Genomic DNA, 12,856 nt, shown 5'->3' with positions numbered 1-12,856 from the left:
TAATGCAATTGCATCTAGTTTCCGATTTCTAGTTAATTACTCTTTGAGTTTAATTTATTGCATTTGCATAAAGTTTCTAATTTCCCGTTAATTACTCTTTGAGCTTAGTTATGTATTTGAATCAAGTTTCCGATTTCCTTTTAATTATCCAATGTGGTGCGTAATACCAACTTCAACTTCTACCGATCCATCTGTAGTGTCCTTGCAAACATGACATAAAAAGTAAATTATGTTTGATTTACTATGTGGGATCATCAAAGATTATCTAGTTCCCGATTTCCCATTAATTATTTTTTAAATTATGCATGACTCACTATGTGAAATCTTCAAAGATTATCTACGAACGGGTCTTGTTAAATTAATTATTCTAAAAAATATTTGCAAATATACAAAACTATTATATATATTAATATTATATTGATCACTCAACCAAATTTCTTATAACGTAAAAATCTCACTCTCCATTAAAAAAAAAGAACTCACCTTTGATAAAACCCTACAATTTCATTTTGTTGTTTAATAAAAGAAGTTTGATTGAAGTTTTGTGAGATTGCCTAATAAGGTGAAATTCATATATATGGAAGCTACTTGAATAGCAAGGAGTTCATAATCATACGGAAAGAGATAAGATAAACACTATTTTAAATGCAAAAATATACTTATCGAGATATTCCCACAACATATAACCCAACTATGTTTTGAGGTTAGTTCAATGCATTTGCATCCAGTTTCTAATTTTCCGTTATTTATATTTTGAGGTTAGTTCAATACAGTTGCATCCAATTTCCAAATTCCGTTATTTATTTTTTGAGATCAGTTTAATGCAATTGCATCCAATTTCTGATTTCTTGATAATTATTTTTTTCGGTTAGTTCAATACATTTGCATCCAATTTCCTGTTAATTGTTCTTTGAGGTCAGTTCAATGCATTTGCATCCAGTTTCTGATTTCCTGTTAATTATTCTGTGAGATTAGTTTAATGTATTTGCATCCAGTTTTTTATTTCTCGTTTATTATTTGATAAAGTTGAATATGCATCTAGTTTCCGATTTCTTGTTAATTATTGTTTGAGGTTAGTTCAATGAATTTGCATCCAGTTTCTGATTTTCCGTTAATTATTTCTTGAGGTTTGTTCAATGCATTTGCATCTAGTTTATTTTTTGAGATTAGTTCAGTGCAGTTACATCCGGTTTCCGATTTTTCATTAATTATTTTTTAAGATTAGTTCCACGCATTTGCATCATGTTCCCAATTTATAATTAATTTTTCTTTGAGGTTAGTTCAATGCAGTTGCATCTAGTTTCTGATTTCCCGTTAATTTAATCTTTGATGGTTAGCTCAATGCATTTGCATCCAGTTTCCGATTTTTTGACAATTTTTTTTTTTTTTTTTTTTTATGTTAGTTTGATGTATTTGTATCCAAGTTTTGATTTTCCGTTAATTATTCTTTGAAGTTAGTTTAATGCAATTGTATCCATATTCTAATTTTTTATTAATTACTTTTTAAGATTAGTTTAATGCTTATATTTGCATCCAGTTTCCGATTTCCCGTTAAATATTATTTGAGGTTAGTTTGATGCATTTGCATCCAGTTTTCGGTTCCCCATTTTTTTTTTATTTTACGTTGGTTTCATTCAGTATTATATATTTTTAAAAATATTTGTCATTATTGCTTTACCATTATTTTTTTTCATTTTCTATTATATATTTTGTGATGTTATTTTTTGTATAATTGTTTTTAACTATGTTTTGAGGCCGTGTTAAGGATATATTCGAAATAAGTCGGTGTTTTATCATAGACACTAAAATTGTATGATTTGTAATAGGAAATTAGTTTCTATAAATCACATATTTTTTAGCAATTTTTTTTATTTGATCAAATATATAAAAAAAAGTTTTTGATTCGTAATAGGAAATTACCTTTTACAAATCACCTATTTTTTAGCAATTTTTTTTTATTTGATCAAATATATAAGAATTGGAAATACACTCAAACTCTCCAAATATAAGAATTAGAAATATACTCAATTCTACAAAGAGGTTCCAAGTACATGGGATTATAGATTATTAGAAAAGATTATCTTTCGTATTAGAGTGCAACATAGGAGAGAGAGAAAAACTAACTCTCATATTAGAGTGTCACATAGGAGAGAGAAAATACTCCATTAGAAGTCTCTGCTTTAGTATATATAGACTAGATTTTGGACCCGAGCATACGCCCGGGATCTTTTAAACATTTTGGTTATGAATGTTACGAATATTATTATTTCTGTAAAATAACAATAAAAAGTTCCCTTTTTATAATTAGACTTATAAACTAATTTTCTTTTGAATCAAAAGCTAATAATTTTGTAAAATCCATTTAAATTCGGATATTAATAGGAAAAACTCCTGGTATAGGTGTATTTATAGCAATTAATTATCAACGTGGACAACTCTCTTCTCTAAATTATATAAAAAATTATAACTAGTTTATGAGTTATATATTTTACTATAAAGTAGACCCGTGCATATGCACCGGCTCTTTTAAAAATTTGTTCAACAATCATAACAAATCGTGATTCCTGTTTTCGTCGCTAACCTATTTTAATTTCCTAACAAATTGTTTTAATCAAGTCTTAAAAACCCGTTTTAATTTCTTAACAAATTGTTTTAATTATGTTTTAAAAACCCGTGTTTTTAAATTGGGGTAGGGATACTATTTTAATTTGTAAATAAAGAGTTTTTATGCTACTATTTGAGTTTTGGTTTTAAGAGGAAAGAAGATTCCCATTTGAAGTTGGATTCTAAAAGGAAAAGAGTTTCCCATTTTAAGTTAACTATTAAGTTGATGACGTAGAATTTTAATAGAGCTCGAAAAATACCCCTTGTGGGAGCTTTAGTATTAAGACTAGCTTGTAGGTCTTTTGAAAACATTTAGAATTTTTTTTAGAAAATTGGGACTACCGTTTTAGTCGCTAACCCATTTTAATTTTCTAACAAATTGTTTTAAATGAAGTTTTAATTAAGTTTTAAAAGCCCGTTTTTTCAATTGAGAGAAAGATTTTGTTTTAATAGGAGAATGATTCCCGTTTTAATTAGATACGCTGGATTTTTCCTTAATTTTCAACAGGGGAGGAATTCCCATTTTAATATGAGAAGGATTCTTGCTTTAATTAGAAGTGTTATAATTTGTTTTAATAGGAGAAGAATTCTCGTTATAATATGAGTGGAATTCCCATTGTAAAAAATGATTTCCATTTTTTAAATAGGAGAGAAATTCCCGTTTTAATAGGAGATGACGTGAAATTTTAATAGAGCTCGAAAAATACCCCTGTGGGAGTTTTAATATTAAGATATAGATTTGATCAAATATATAAGAATTGGAAATACACTCAAACTCTCTAAATATAAAAATATGAATACACTCAAACTCTCCAAAGAAGTTCCATGTACGTGAGATTGTAGACTATTAGAAAAGACTATTTTTCATATTATAGTACCACATAGGAGAGAGAAAAGGCTAACTCTCATATTATAGTGCCACATAGGAGAGAGAAAATCCTCTAGTAAAAGTCTATGCTTTAGTATATAAACTAGGTAATATGCCCGGGTTCTTTTATGAAATTTTCATTTCCAGCATTTTGTAATAAGAGTAAGGGTATTATCATGTAATTTAACTGATTGAGAAATTTCATTTCCAACATTGTGTAATAGGAGTAAGTGTATTATCATGTAATTTAACTAATTGAGAAATTATTGCGTAATAAATCACAAACATGTAATAAATTTAAGCATATATTTTGCGTGTTTTGATAAGCTTAAAACTTGGCACAATCTATAACCTAATTATTACTCCTAAAATAAGTAATAGTTCCATTAAAATTTATTCTCTGATCATCATCATCACTAATGTTGATTATCTTAACAACTTCATCACTTTCGTCATGTCAACATTAGCAAATGATGTTAAGTAATTCTCTATTTTCTTGCCCAACGTGCATAATATCAACATGCAGTTCTTGATTTATTTCATGAAACTGTTCATTGGCTTCTTGAAGTTGTATGATTTCGTTTGTAGCTTCTTCATGAATCTGACACAAATGATTGATTTCGCTCCTTGCTTCTTTAAGTTGTTGTCGTATATGGCTAAGTTCTTTGAAGTTGAAATCTCTGACGTCGAATTGGTACAATTCACGAAGTTCCATAACATGTTTGCAGCTTGATTTTCAGTTATATTTTGTGTTTCTTCTAGAGTTCCATAACATGTTTGCAATATTGACAAATTATCATAGTCGTCACAATATTCTTTAAATATTCCTTGTAAAATAGGAACGTCTATAGTCACATTAGATCCAAATCTATTGCCTATAATTTCCATTTTGTAAACTGGTGGTGTATAAATTTCGTTATGCATTAGTATCTGATTCAATATTGCTTTCCTTGAAATAGGAAATATTTTATGATCATCCATTTTGCTGCACAAAAAATTAAACATAATTAGTACGTTAAATTGTGAATAAGTTTATATACATTTTGGCATAATATCTACTATCGTGCCGATGCAATATTCCGGATGTGGCATTTACCAATACATTTGTTAATTATATTTGCTAAAGTAATATGCCAAGAAATATCGTGAGTTCCACATAGCGATATTTCTTTAATATTCAACAATGATAATAATTAGTATGCGAATTCCATGTACGTGTAATCCAAATTCCAACTAATTAGAAACACGCATTGCGATATTAAATAAATATAATTGAGTTCCACATAGCGATATTTATTTACTATTCAACAATTCAAAAACACTCGCCATTGGCACTCTGGCAAGATCTTGCTATTCTCGGTTTGGTTGATCATTATTGATAATTTCATCAAGCAATGCTACGACTTTGAGTATGATAAATATACTCAAAATTTGGAAAGGAAGCATTGAAGAATTGTAAATTCAAGGTAATTTTTTCTAGTTATCCACGTTTATTTTATTTTATTTTTTTATCTTACAGTCTACTCTAGAAGGTAGAACTAATCTTTTTCCAACTGAAGTTGGTGTTGTGTCTCCGACAACAACTGCATCTTGGAGACCTTGGTACAATTCTGATATGATCTTTTTATGGTTATCACGTATCCAACGTAGGCGGAGTTCCACCACGCTTGTTTCTGCATCAACAACTAACTGGCTCAAAAGACGTCCACCTCTCATCAGTGTCTGTCCTTCATTTTTTCTATGTTGAAGCCTGTAAGCATAGAATTCTCTAATGCTTAATGTATTGCGTTTTGTCAGCTTACCTCCACGTACATTATTTTTTAAAATCTGCAAATGGAAACCGTCTTCTCCAAATGGAAAAAGAATAGGATACTGCATAGCCATAAAGCTTGGTTGTAACTCATTCGTCCTTTTTAAGCCTTCTGATCTTTTCTCGACAATTACTTCTCTACCGTTATTATTTTCATGTCCGTCTCCAACAATTAATCTAGCAACTTTTGCTGCCTCTGGTATGTTGTACTGCCTTGCATCCTTGTTTCGTGTTCCGATGATTCTCAAGCGCACGTGGATCAAATCAGACTCTCGGAATCTATCTCTTGTTGTTCTAAAAGATTTTATTAGATTATTCTCAACATTGAACATTTTTATCAATCCGTCAACAATTTCTTTATCTATGTTTTTCGGATCTTCCTTTTCTTTTCTTTTCAAAAAATCCACTTGGTTTTGAACTTCGTTTTCTGTGTCATGTATATATAACTGAGCAAATCTTGGCTTCTGACCTGACATCGGCAGTAAAGAACCTATCTTATGATGCTTTTGCCCAGTCAATTTGAAAACATAGGGTCCACAACCTTTTTTGTTTATATCTTTGTCTATTTTCCCACCCATAGACGTCATTGCAAACATCTTATTGTATGACTGTATGTTTTCTCTGAATTTTCTTGATCTAGGTCTCCCATTGTAGTCCATGAGCTGCTTTAGAAAACTCGGAGGTTCTTTTAGTAATGGCAATTTTACCTTCCCTTGTTGGCAACAGATGGTGAACTTTGGATTCTTGGGTCTCCTATATTTTGTGTTCCTCTCCTCATACCAAAGTATAGCACCACAGTGAGAGTAAACACTTGAAGGTCCTCCGAAATTCCACGGCGTAGAGAATTTTCCTGAAAATGAAAATGCACACATGTTAATAATATAAATTAATTTAGCAAAACAATAATACAATTAGAACTTACTATTGGTGACAACTTTGTCTTGATTGTTCTGTTGATCCGTAAACATGATATCTCGTCTGCTAAATTGTCATCGTCTGTAGCATTAATAAGGTGTTAACAAATGATTTTGTGATATACACTAAGAAATGCATTAATAAGGTATTACCAATTGTATCATAATCAATTTCCATATGATCATCGCTTGCCAAGGTTGTGGCATTTGTGTATACAGTCGAAACCTCTTGTGACCTTTATGTATTGCAAGAGCCAATATCTGGACGTATAGATGAGAAAAGTAAGAATCCTAAAAGTTTTATTTCATAAATATATTATCATATTTTCAATATTGTACCTGATTGATATTAAGTAAGATTTGCATATTGAGTCTGCTGGAATAATGATTGTGAGATTGGATGTGATGGCTGCACATTGTTATATCCAATTGCAGCACACATAATGATGTAATTAACTTCTCATAAACGTATATAAATATAATATAAATATGAGTTTTTTTTACCTGGTGAATGTTGAACATAAGGAAAGTACTGGTATTGTGAATGTGAAATCATAGGTAATGATTGCACGTTCCTATTGTACTGAAAAGATAATAGATACGAAGGAAAGAATCCATGTGCTTGTGCTGTTGAATATTGAACATAAGGAAAGTATTGGTATTGTGAATGTGAAATCACGGGGGATGATTGCACGCGTTGCTATTGTATCGGGAAAAATAATGGATATGAAGAAAAGTATCCATGTGCTTGTGTTGTTGTTGAGATAAAGATATGTTAGTTCATGCTTGTATGCGTGCTTGTCTTTGTTGAGATAAATGAATGTGATAAGAATTACCAAATGCTTGACCGGGCGGGTGAGTTTTGTCTCGTGTGTTATGCATTCTTCTTACGTGTGTATGGTTTCCCTTTGCTCTCAACTTAAACATTCTTTCGATCGTGCTTGTTTTGCCTTCAGTTTTTGGAGATATCCATTTAGTTCGCAGATAAAAATAAATTAGTCAATAAAATAAATATATACAAACTAATATGGCATGCTCTGCAGGGATGGTGACTCCTCGTGCTACTATGAATGTTATTGTGCTATGAATAATGGAGATCAGCTTATGAAGGCCTCACAATCTAATATATAAGGAATAAGCAACGAAAACTCATCAGATGAAGCATTCGAGAGATGGAGGAAGCTTTGTGGATTTGTTATGAATCGTAAGCGTAGGTTTCACTGCCAATCTTTCCAAATGTTATGAAGCTCAGGCTATGTGTCAAACCAATCAGGTTGTTACATTTCCTACCTTGTCTCGTTTGTAAAATTTGTGCATGTTGATTTTTTCTTCTCCGGAACTTTATCTACAGAAGTTACTTTAATTTTTTCTTATGACGTGACAATCAAATTTGGATTCTCTAATTGTTTGAACAAAAAATCAATGTGAGTTGGGGTTCGGAATGGAATTTTTATTCAAGTGTAATTGAGGATATAGGTCTATCTATTTATTTCTAGTTCGAGGACTCGTAGTTCTAGGAGTTAACTCAGTTCTAGGACTATTATTTCCATTAATAAGGGTATGGTAATTGATCAGACTACAATAAAAACACTTATTAGCTTCCTTGATCTAATCCATGACGTCTATTATACAGGATGGACGTAGAAGAACCGAAATAAACCGTTAAAGTTCAATAAGATAGAAATGAAATTGAGATTAATATTGTTCTATTTTTTTTATTTTTTCGTAGTAAGTCGGGTTCCATTCTTTATTTTCGGGCTCAAAGTAAGAATTGAGATGAAAGAGGAGAAAGAGTAAACCCCTTCGAGGGCTTGGTATCAACTATGTCGTAAGGTCATCGAGCCTCCACCGACTTGAAGCCTACCTCGGTGAGGCAGCCTTGAAGGAAGGCTAGAAGAGCCCAAGCATTTCAAAGTGGGATACCCGTTCTGCACTAATGTGACTATGCTAATGTGGTCGGTTGAGCAAGATGTTCGCCCAGATATGTAAAGGCCTACATGGGTATTTGGTGGAATCTGGGGCAATGGATGGTGCCAAGGAATGATAAGAGAAGCGATTGGAGAGAAGCTTCATGTTTTTCTTCCTCTCCATCAAGCACAATTATTTATATTGCAAACTTGGGATGTTCAAGATGGGGACGAGAATACATTCCTTGCAATCTGAGACCATAGTAGAAGCCATATAATGCATATTTCAATCGCAAGGCCTTGGCCCTCAAACCCCTGAGTTTCAAGTATTCTTTAGTGATCAAGTCTCAGATGACTTCAACAAACTCTTCACTTCCCTTTCTCCCAAAAGACAATATTTTGCAGCAGCAGTACCATGCCGGTTATTTTTACTCTTGCCTTTTTCCCGAGTCTCTCCATTTTATTTCTTGTTCATATTCACTTCAATGGCTCTCGAAAAGTACCAAAAGAAATCTAATGAAACAAATCAAGGACGCTATGATTAGTGTATTGGATTCTTACAATGTTGAATGTGCCCAATCTAATTGCATATGTTGGACGATTTGCGAGGTATGGTTTCGGACTAAAGTTTTACGGACTAAAGTTTTCTTTTTGAAGTTGGTGGTGAGGTTTTGTTGGGGATTTTTTCTGGTCAACTTATGTGTGTTTCTTGTTGTTTGGTTTGCTAGTATTGGGATTCGTTATAGGTGGTGTTACAATGTACTACCTTGATGAAGAACGATTCACATATCGATAACCTTAACTTCGATTATACCAAGAGTATTATTTCCATCATCATGTCTTGCCCAAGCGTGTCATGTGGCTTGAATTGTAAAGAGAATATTGAACTTGAAAAATATGTAGGATCGCGTGTTGTTGCTCCTAATCAGAATTTGAATCTTGCTATTTCGTTGAAGTTGCCGGAGTCATATTACAATCAGAAGCTTGGAGATTCCAAGTATATACATTTGAATCACTTTAAAAAATGTTAGATGTTTTACGTTCTATGTGTAGTGATTTTGTTGTCTGCCTGTAGATATAAGTTTTACGTGCTTTTCGTGTTTATGCTAGTTTAGTTGTCTTGTTGCATTCCATCATGTTGGGAATGACTTTCCTTGGAAAGACTACAAAGGACCCTTATTAAAACTTTGGTTCTTTGATTCTTAATTGTACACCATGGTTGTTCATTATATATGTGTGTCTGACTTAATGACTTATCGACCAATGTTGTGTATATAGGTTAAGGTGAACCTCTTATCGACTGATGGTGAAGTTACTGCCAGTCCAAGCTATCCATGTTGATCTACACGGTGGGTGTTAGCAACTATTTTTATCTATTAAACACGGTGGGTGTTCCATTATTTATTTTCAAGTTTAACAAAAGAATTGAGATTAAGGCAAATACTTTCGGGTGGACTCGAAGCTGCGGATAGATCAGGAGATAACTTGGGCAGATGAACAAATTATTGTTAATATATAGAAGATGAGCAGCACAATTTGATTGCTAATAGAATTTGTTCTAATAATATTTAATAGATTGTGATGTTATCTATCTACAGAGTTTTAGTGGAGAGATGAGTCTACGTGGGAGAGCTCTGTTATAAGAAATTGCCACCTAGGATTGTGATTGCCACCTAAGGTGGACTCTGCTTTAATATAGAGAGATGTGATAGTAGACTTATTTATTTTTTTGATTTTCTACTAATTATTTAATCATTGTATTCGTGCTTTTGGCTTTGGAAATTTTTTAACATGTGTTTCCTTAGAATTTCTACTTTGTGATACAACTCATGGTGTTAGTGGAGACAAATCCACGCCAAATTAAGTTAGTTTTACATGTTATTGGAGACAAATTAGAGAAATTACACTATAGCATCTTAGTTAATTAATACTTCACTATTAAGACTAGGTTGGGAAGAAAAAGAAGATGTCATCAATTTAAAATTTTAAATACCGGATAGTTCTTGCGATCTTCATAGACAACCTTAATTAAGTACGTAATGGACTGAGTTACCATCCCTCATATACGCCATAGTGCAATATGCCCACAATAATTCTTTGAGACCAATTCATGTTGATAAGTACGCCTTAGCTTCACTGCAGTCAACCGAAATCATCTTCTGCATCTTAATATCGGTTTGGGGCTTCATGTCATCCATTCGATTCTTCAATGACTTTTTATGTTTATGAATCTTTGAAGGTACTTTTACATTGGTTGCTAATCCAAAATGCTCAAGCAGTTTAATTACATACCACGTCGTATCTAGTTGCCACCATTCCAATCCATGTCGAGCAGAGAACTCGAAGGCTTGATGGTTGTTATGCCACCCCTCTCCAAAGGTAAATAAGGCCATGAACCTGAACAAAAATTAGCCTGGACGATTAAAGAAATAGAGAAATTAAAAACATGAAGATTCTGTCTGATGGAAAGGTGTTATATGTGCTCACCAATTGTTTTTTGACAAGTCTCCTGTGTTCCATGCTTGGTGTCCCCAAATATGACATACTGAATTCACCGAAAAAGTGACGTGGTAACCCCATACGGTTGATACTCCCTGTATTCGCATGCCATTTCCATCAGTTTCAGACTTTCAGTTCATACAAGTTTTTAAGGTTTACGAAAAGAGGGATGCTAGGAGGCAACTCCAAGTCTCCAACTCCCCAACTCCCTTGTGACATGCGCGTACAAGCCTCCCAATAAAAACATAATTTTGCAGATTAGCCACTCACTCACACCAGCTAGCATGACAACCTCAAGGGAGTTAAACATGCAAATGTTAAAATTCTTTTTCTTTGTATGGATGTTATACGGTGCACCATTGGACTTAACCATTAGACTCACAGGACATATAACTCTTCGATAAACTACAAGTATTCGGTTTAACCATCAAAAATAAATAAATAAAAACTACTAGTATTCAGTGAACACGAACTTACCTTTCCCCACACAACCCACACAACGAAAGGAAACCCTCCAAGCATATACAACAGAGCTGCATGTAAGTGAATCACGACAGTAGTCTCCAGAAACCTATAGTAGCGTTGTCTCACTAAATCTCCAACATTTACATAATTTTCGCCCTACAAAACATCGTACGCATCATTTAAGTAGTCAAAAAAATTTGATTGCATTTGGTACCCACCAGAAGAGAGATATACCTTCTGAACAAGATAGTTGTCGTCAAAGATCCAGCCCATGTGACTGAACCAAAACCCTTCATTTTCAACTGGACTATGTGGATCCGTGAACTTGTGGTGGTACCTGTGGGTACTCACCCAAAATATTGGATCTCCCTGAAATTGTCATCAAAACCAAAGAGCCCAACTTCTTGTAAGATTCACCAAGTAAAAAACCTACTTATTTGAATATGCCAATATGGGGAATGGGGAGTATATAAAAGTGTAAACGTCCCATAAAAAAAAAGGTAAAAATGTAAACACAACTTCTCATCCCAAATCAGTGAGCTGTATTTAAAGTTGTTTATTGCAATACGTTGAAGATTAGACCCTCCACTGAAGGAAAAATAAAAAACAAAACAAATACGAACAGAGCGTGTGTACATTCATGTAGAAATACAAGATAACATTCAAAATTAAGAGCACATACTTGCATATATTTAACAAGAGAAACCAGGAAATTAGACTTTAAAGTTTAAACGTTACACGCCCAGATGTTCATATTTTGTATATCCGTTTCAATTATCATCTCGGTAGAGAGTGGAAATTATATATAAGCCAACATACTTGTAGCGCGAGCATCCCGAAATAAGCGAACAAGTACTCGAGGTACTTTGGAAGCTTGAAACTCCCATGTGAAAGGCCCCTATGGTAACAGAGTGTAACCCCAAAGAGCCCACACAAAATGTAATGCACCACTCCCAACCAAAATGCATTCCAATTGAAGGTAAAAGGTGCAAACAAGCATAACACATGCATTAGCAGCACAGCTGATACATAGAGCAAATCCTTCATTTCCCATTTTGTAAACCAAGTTGCCCTCTTCTTCTTAAGCTTCACCACCACATTTTCCTCCAAAACAAAAGGCGATGGCAGCGTTGGTGTTGTTGTAAGTTCCATGAGTACTTAAAATTGACTTTGTTTTAGCTAAGAAAATGAAATGTGTGCATGTTCTATATATGTATAGAACTTGAAGCAAGATACAATTTAAGGGAGAGAACTAGCCCACCTGCATCTGAACATGTTCTATATATGTTCTAAAAACAGTTTTTCAATAAATATATTTGGTTGTGATTTTTTTTAAATGCTATTTTATCAAATCAGATTTCACGTTATGTTTCTCGATATATTTTGGCATGTCGTGGCATAAATCACTAAAGTCTAAAACATCCAAGGAGTTCATTTTCCTTTAGCACCCAAAGTGTTTCCTTCAAAGAAAAATAGTTTTTTAACTTGAAAAACAAATTTTACCTAATTATCATAAAACAAATTTTTGGGACCAACAAGTTTTTTTTGGATGAAAAATTATTATTTTTTTAAATAGAAACCAAACACATTTATTTTTTAAAAAAATGTTTTTTCACTAATAAACACTTTTTGGCAATAAATAAATAGGATCCAAACACCCCATAGGCTTTCATTAGATGATTCAAATTTATATGAAAGTGTCAGATATTTAATTGGAAGGGCATTGGTGTTATGTCAACAGGTCGTCAAATTGCGCTGCTTAGCGCATGGATGCAGACGAGCACCCCTG

The 12,856-nt window shown here is 33.0% G+C and overlaps 1 protein-coding gene and 1 long non-coding RNA gene across 2 annotated transcripts in view; both read right to left on the bottom strand.

Moving 5' to 3' along the window:
• Window positions 1–12,856, bottom strand: part of LOC147520120 (uncharacterized) — a 77,669-nt gene that overhangs the window by 25,769 nt on the left and 39,044 nt on the right. The window lies entirely within an intron of this gene.
• On the bottom strand, window positions 10,053–11,380 carry LOC147520122 (acyl-CoA 5-desaturase AL21-like). Its single transcript, XM_086594925.1, has 4 exons — window positions 11,302–11,380; window positions 11,080–11,223; window positions 10,591–10,697; window positions 10,053–10,500 (listed from the first exon to the last, which is right to left on the bottom strand). Exons 1-4 carry the CDS (start codon window positions 11,338–11,340, stop codon window positions 10,212–10,214), a joined length of 579 nt encoding a protein of 192 aa, XP_086451051.1. The 5' UTR covers window positions 11,341–11,380; the 3' UTR covers window positions 10,053–10,211.

The sequence above is a fragment of the Coptis chinensis genome, chromosome 2 (assembly GCF_015680905.1).
Source record: "Coptis chinensis isolate HL-2020 chromosome 2, ASM1568090v1, whole genome shotgun sequence".
Classification (NCBI taxonomy): domain Eukaryota; kingdom Viridiplantae; phylum Streptophyta; class Magnoliopsida; order Ranunculales; family Ranunculaceae; genus Coptis; species Coptis chinensis.
Note: the sequence above shows the minus strand (reverse complement) of the source record. Positions and strands in the feature narration are given on the sequence as shown.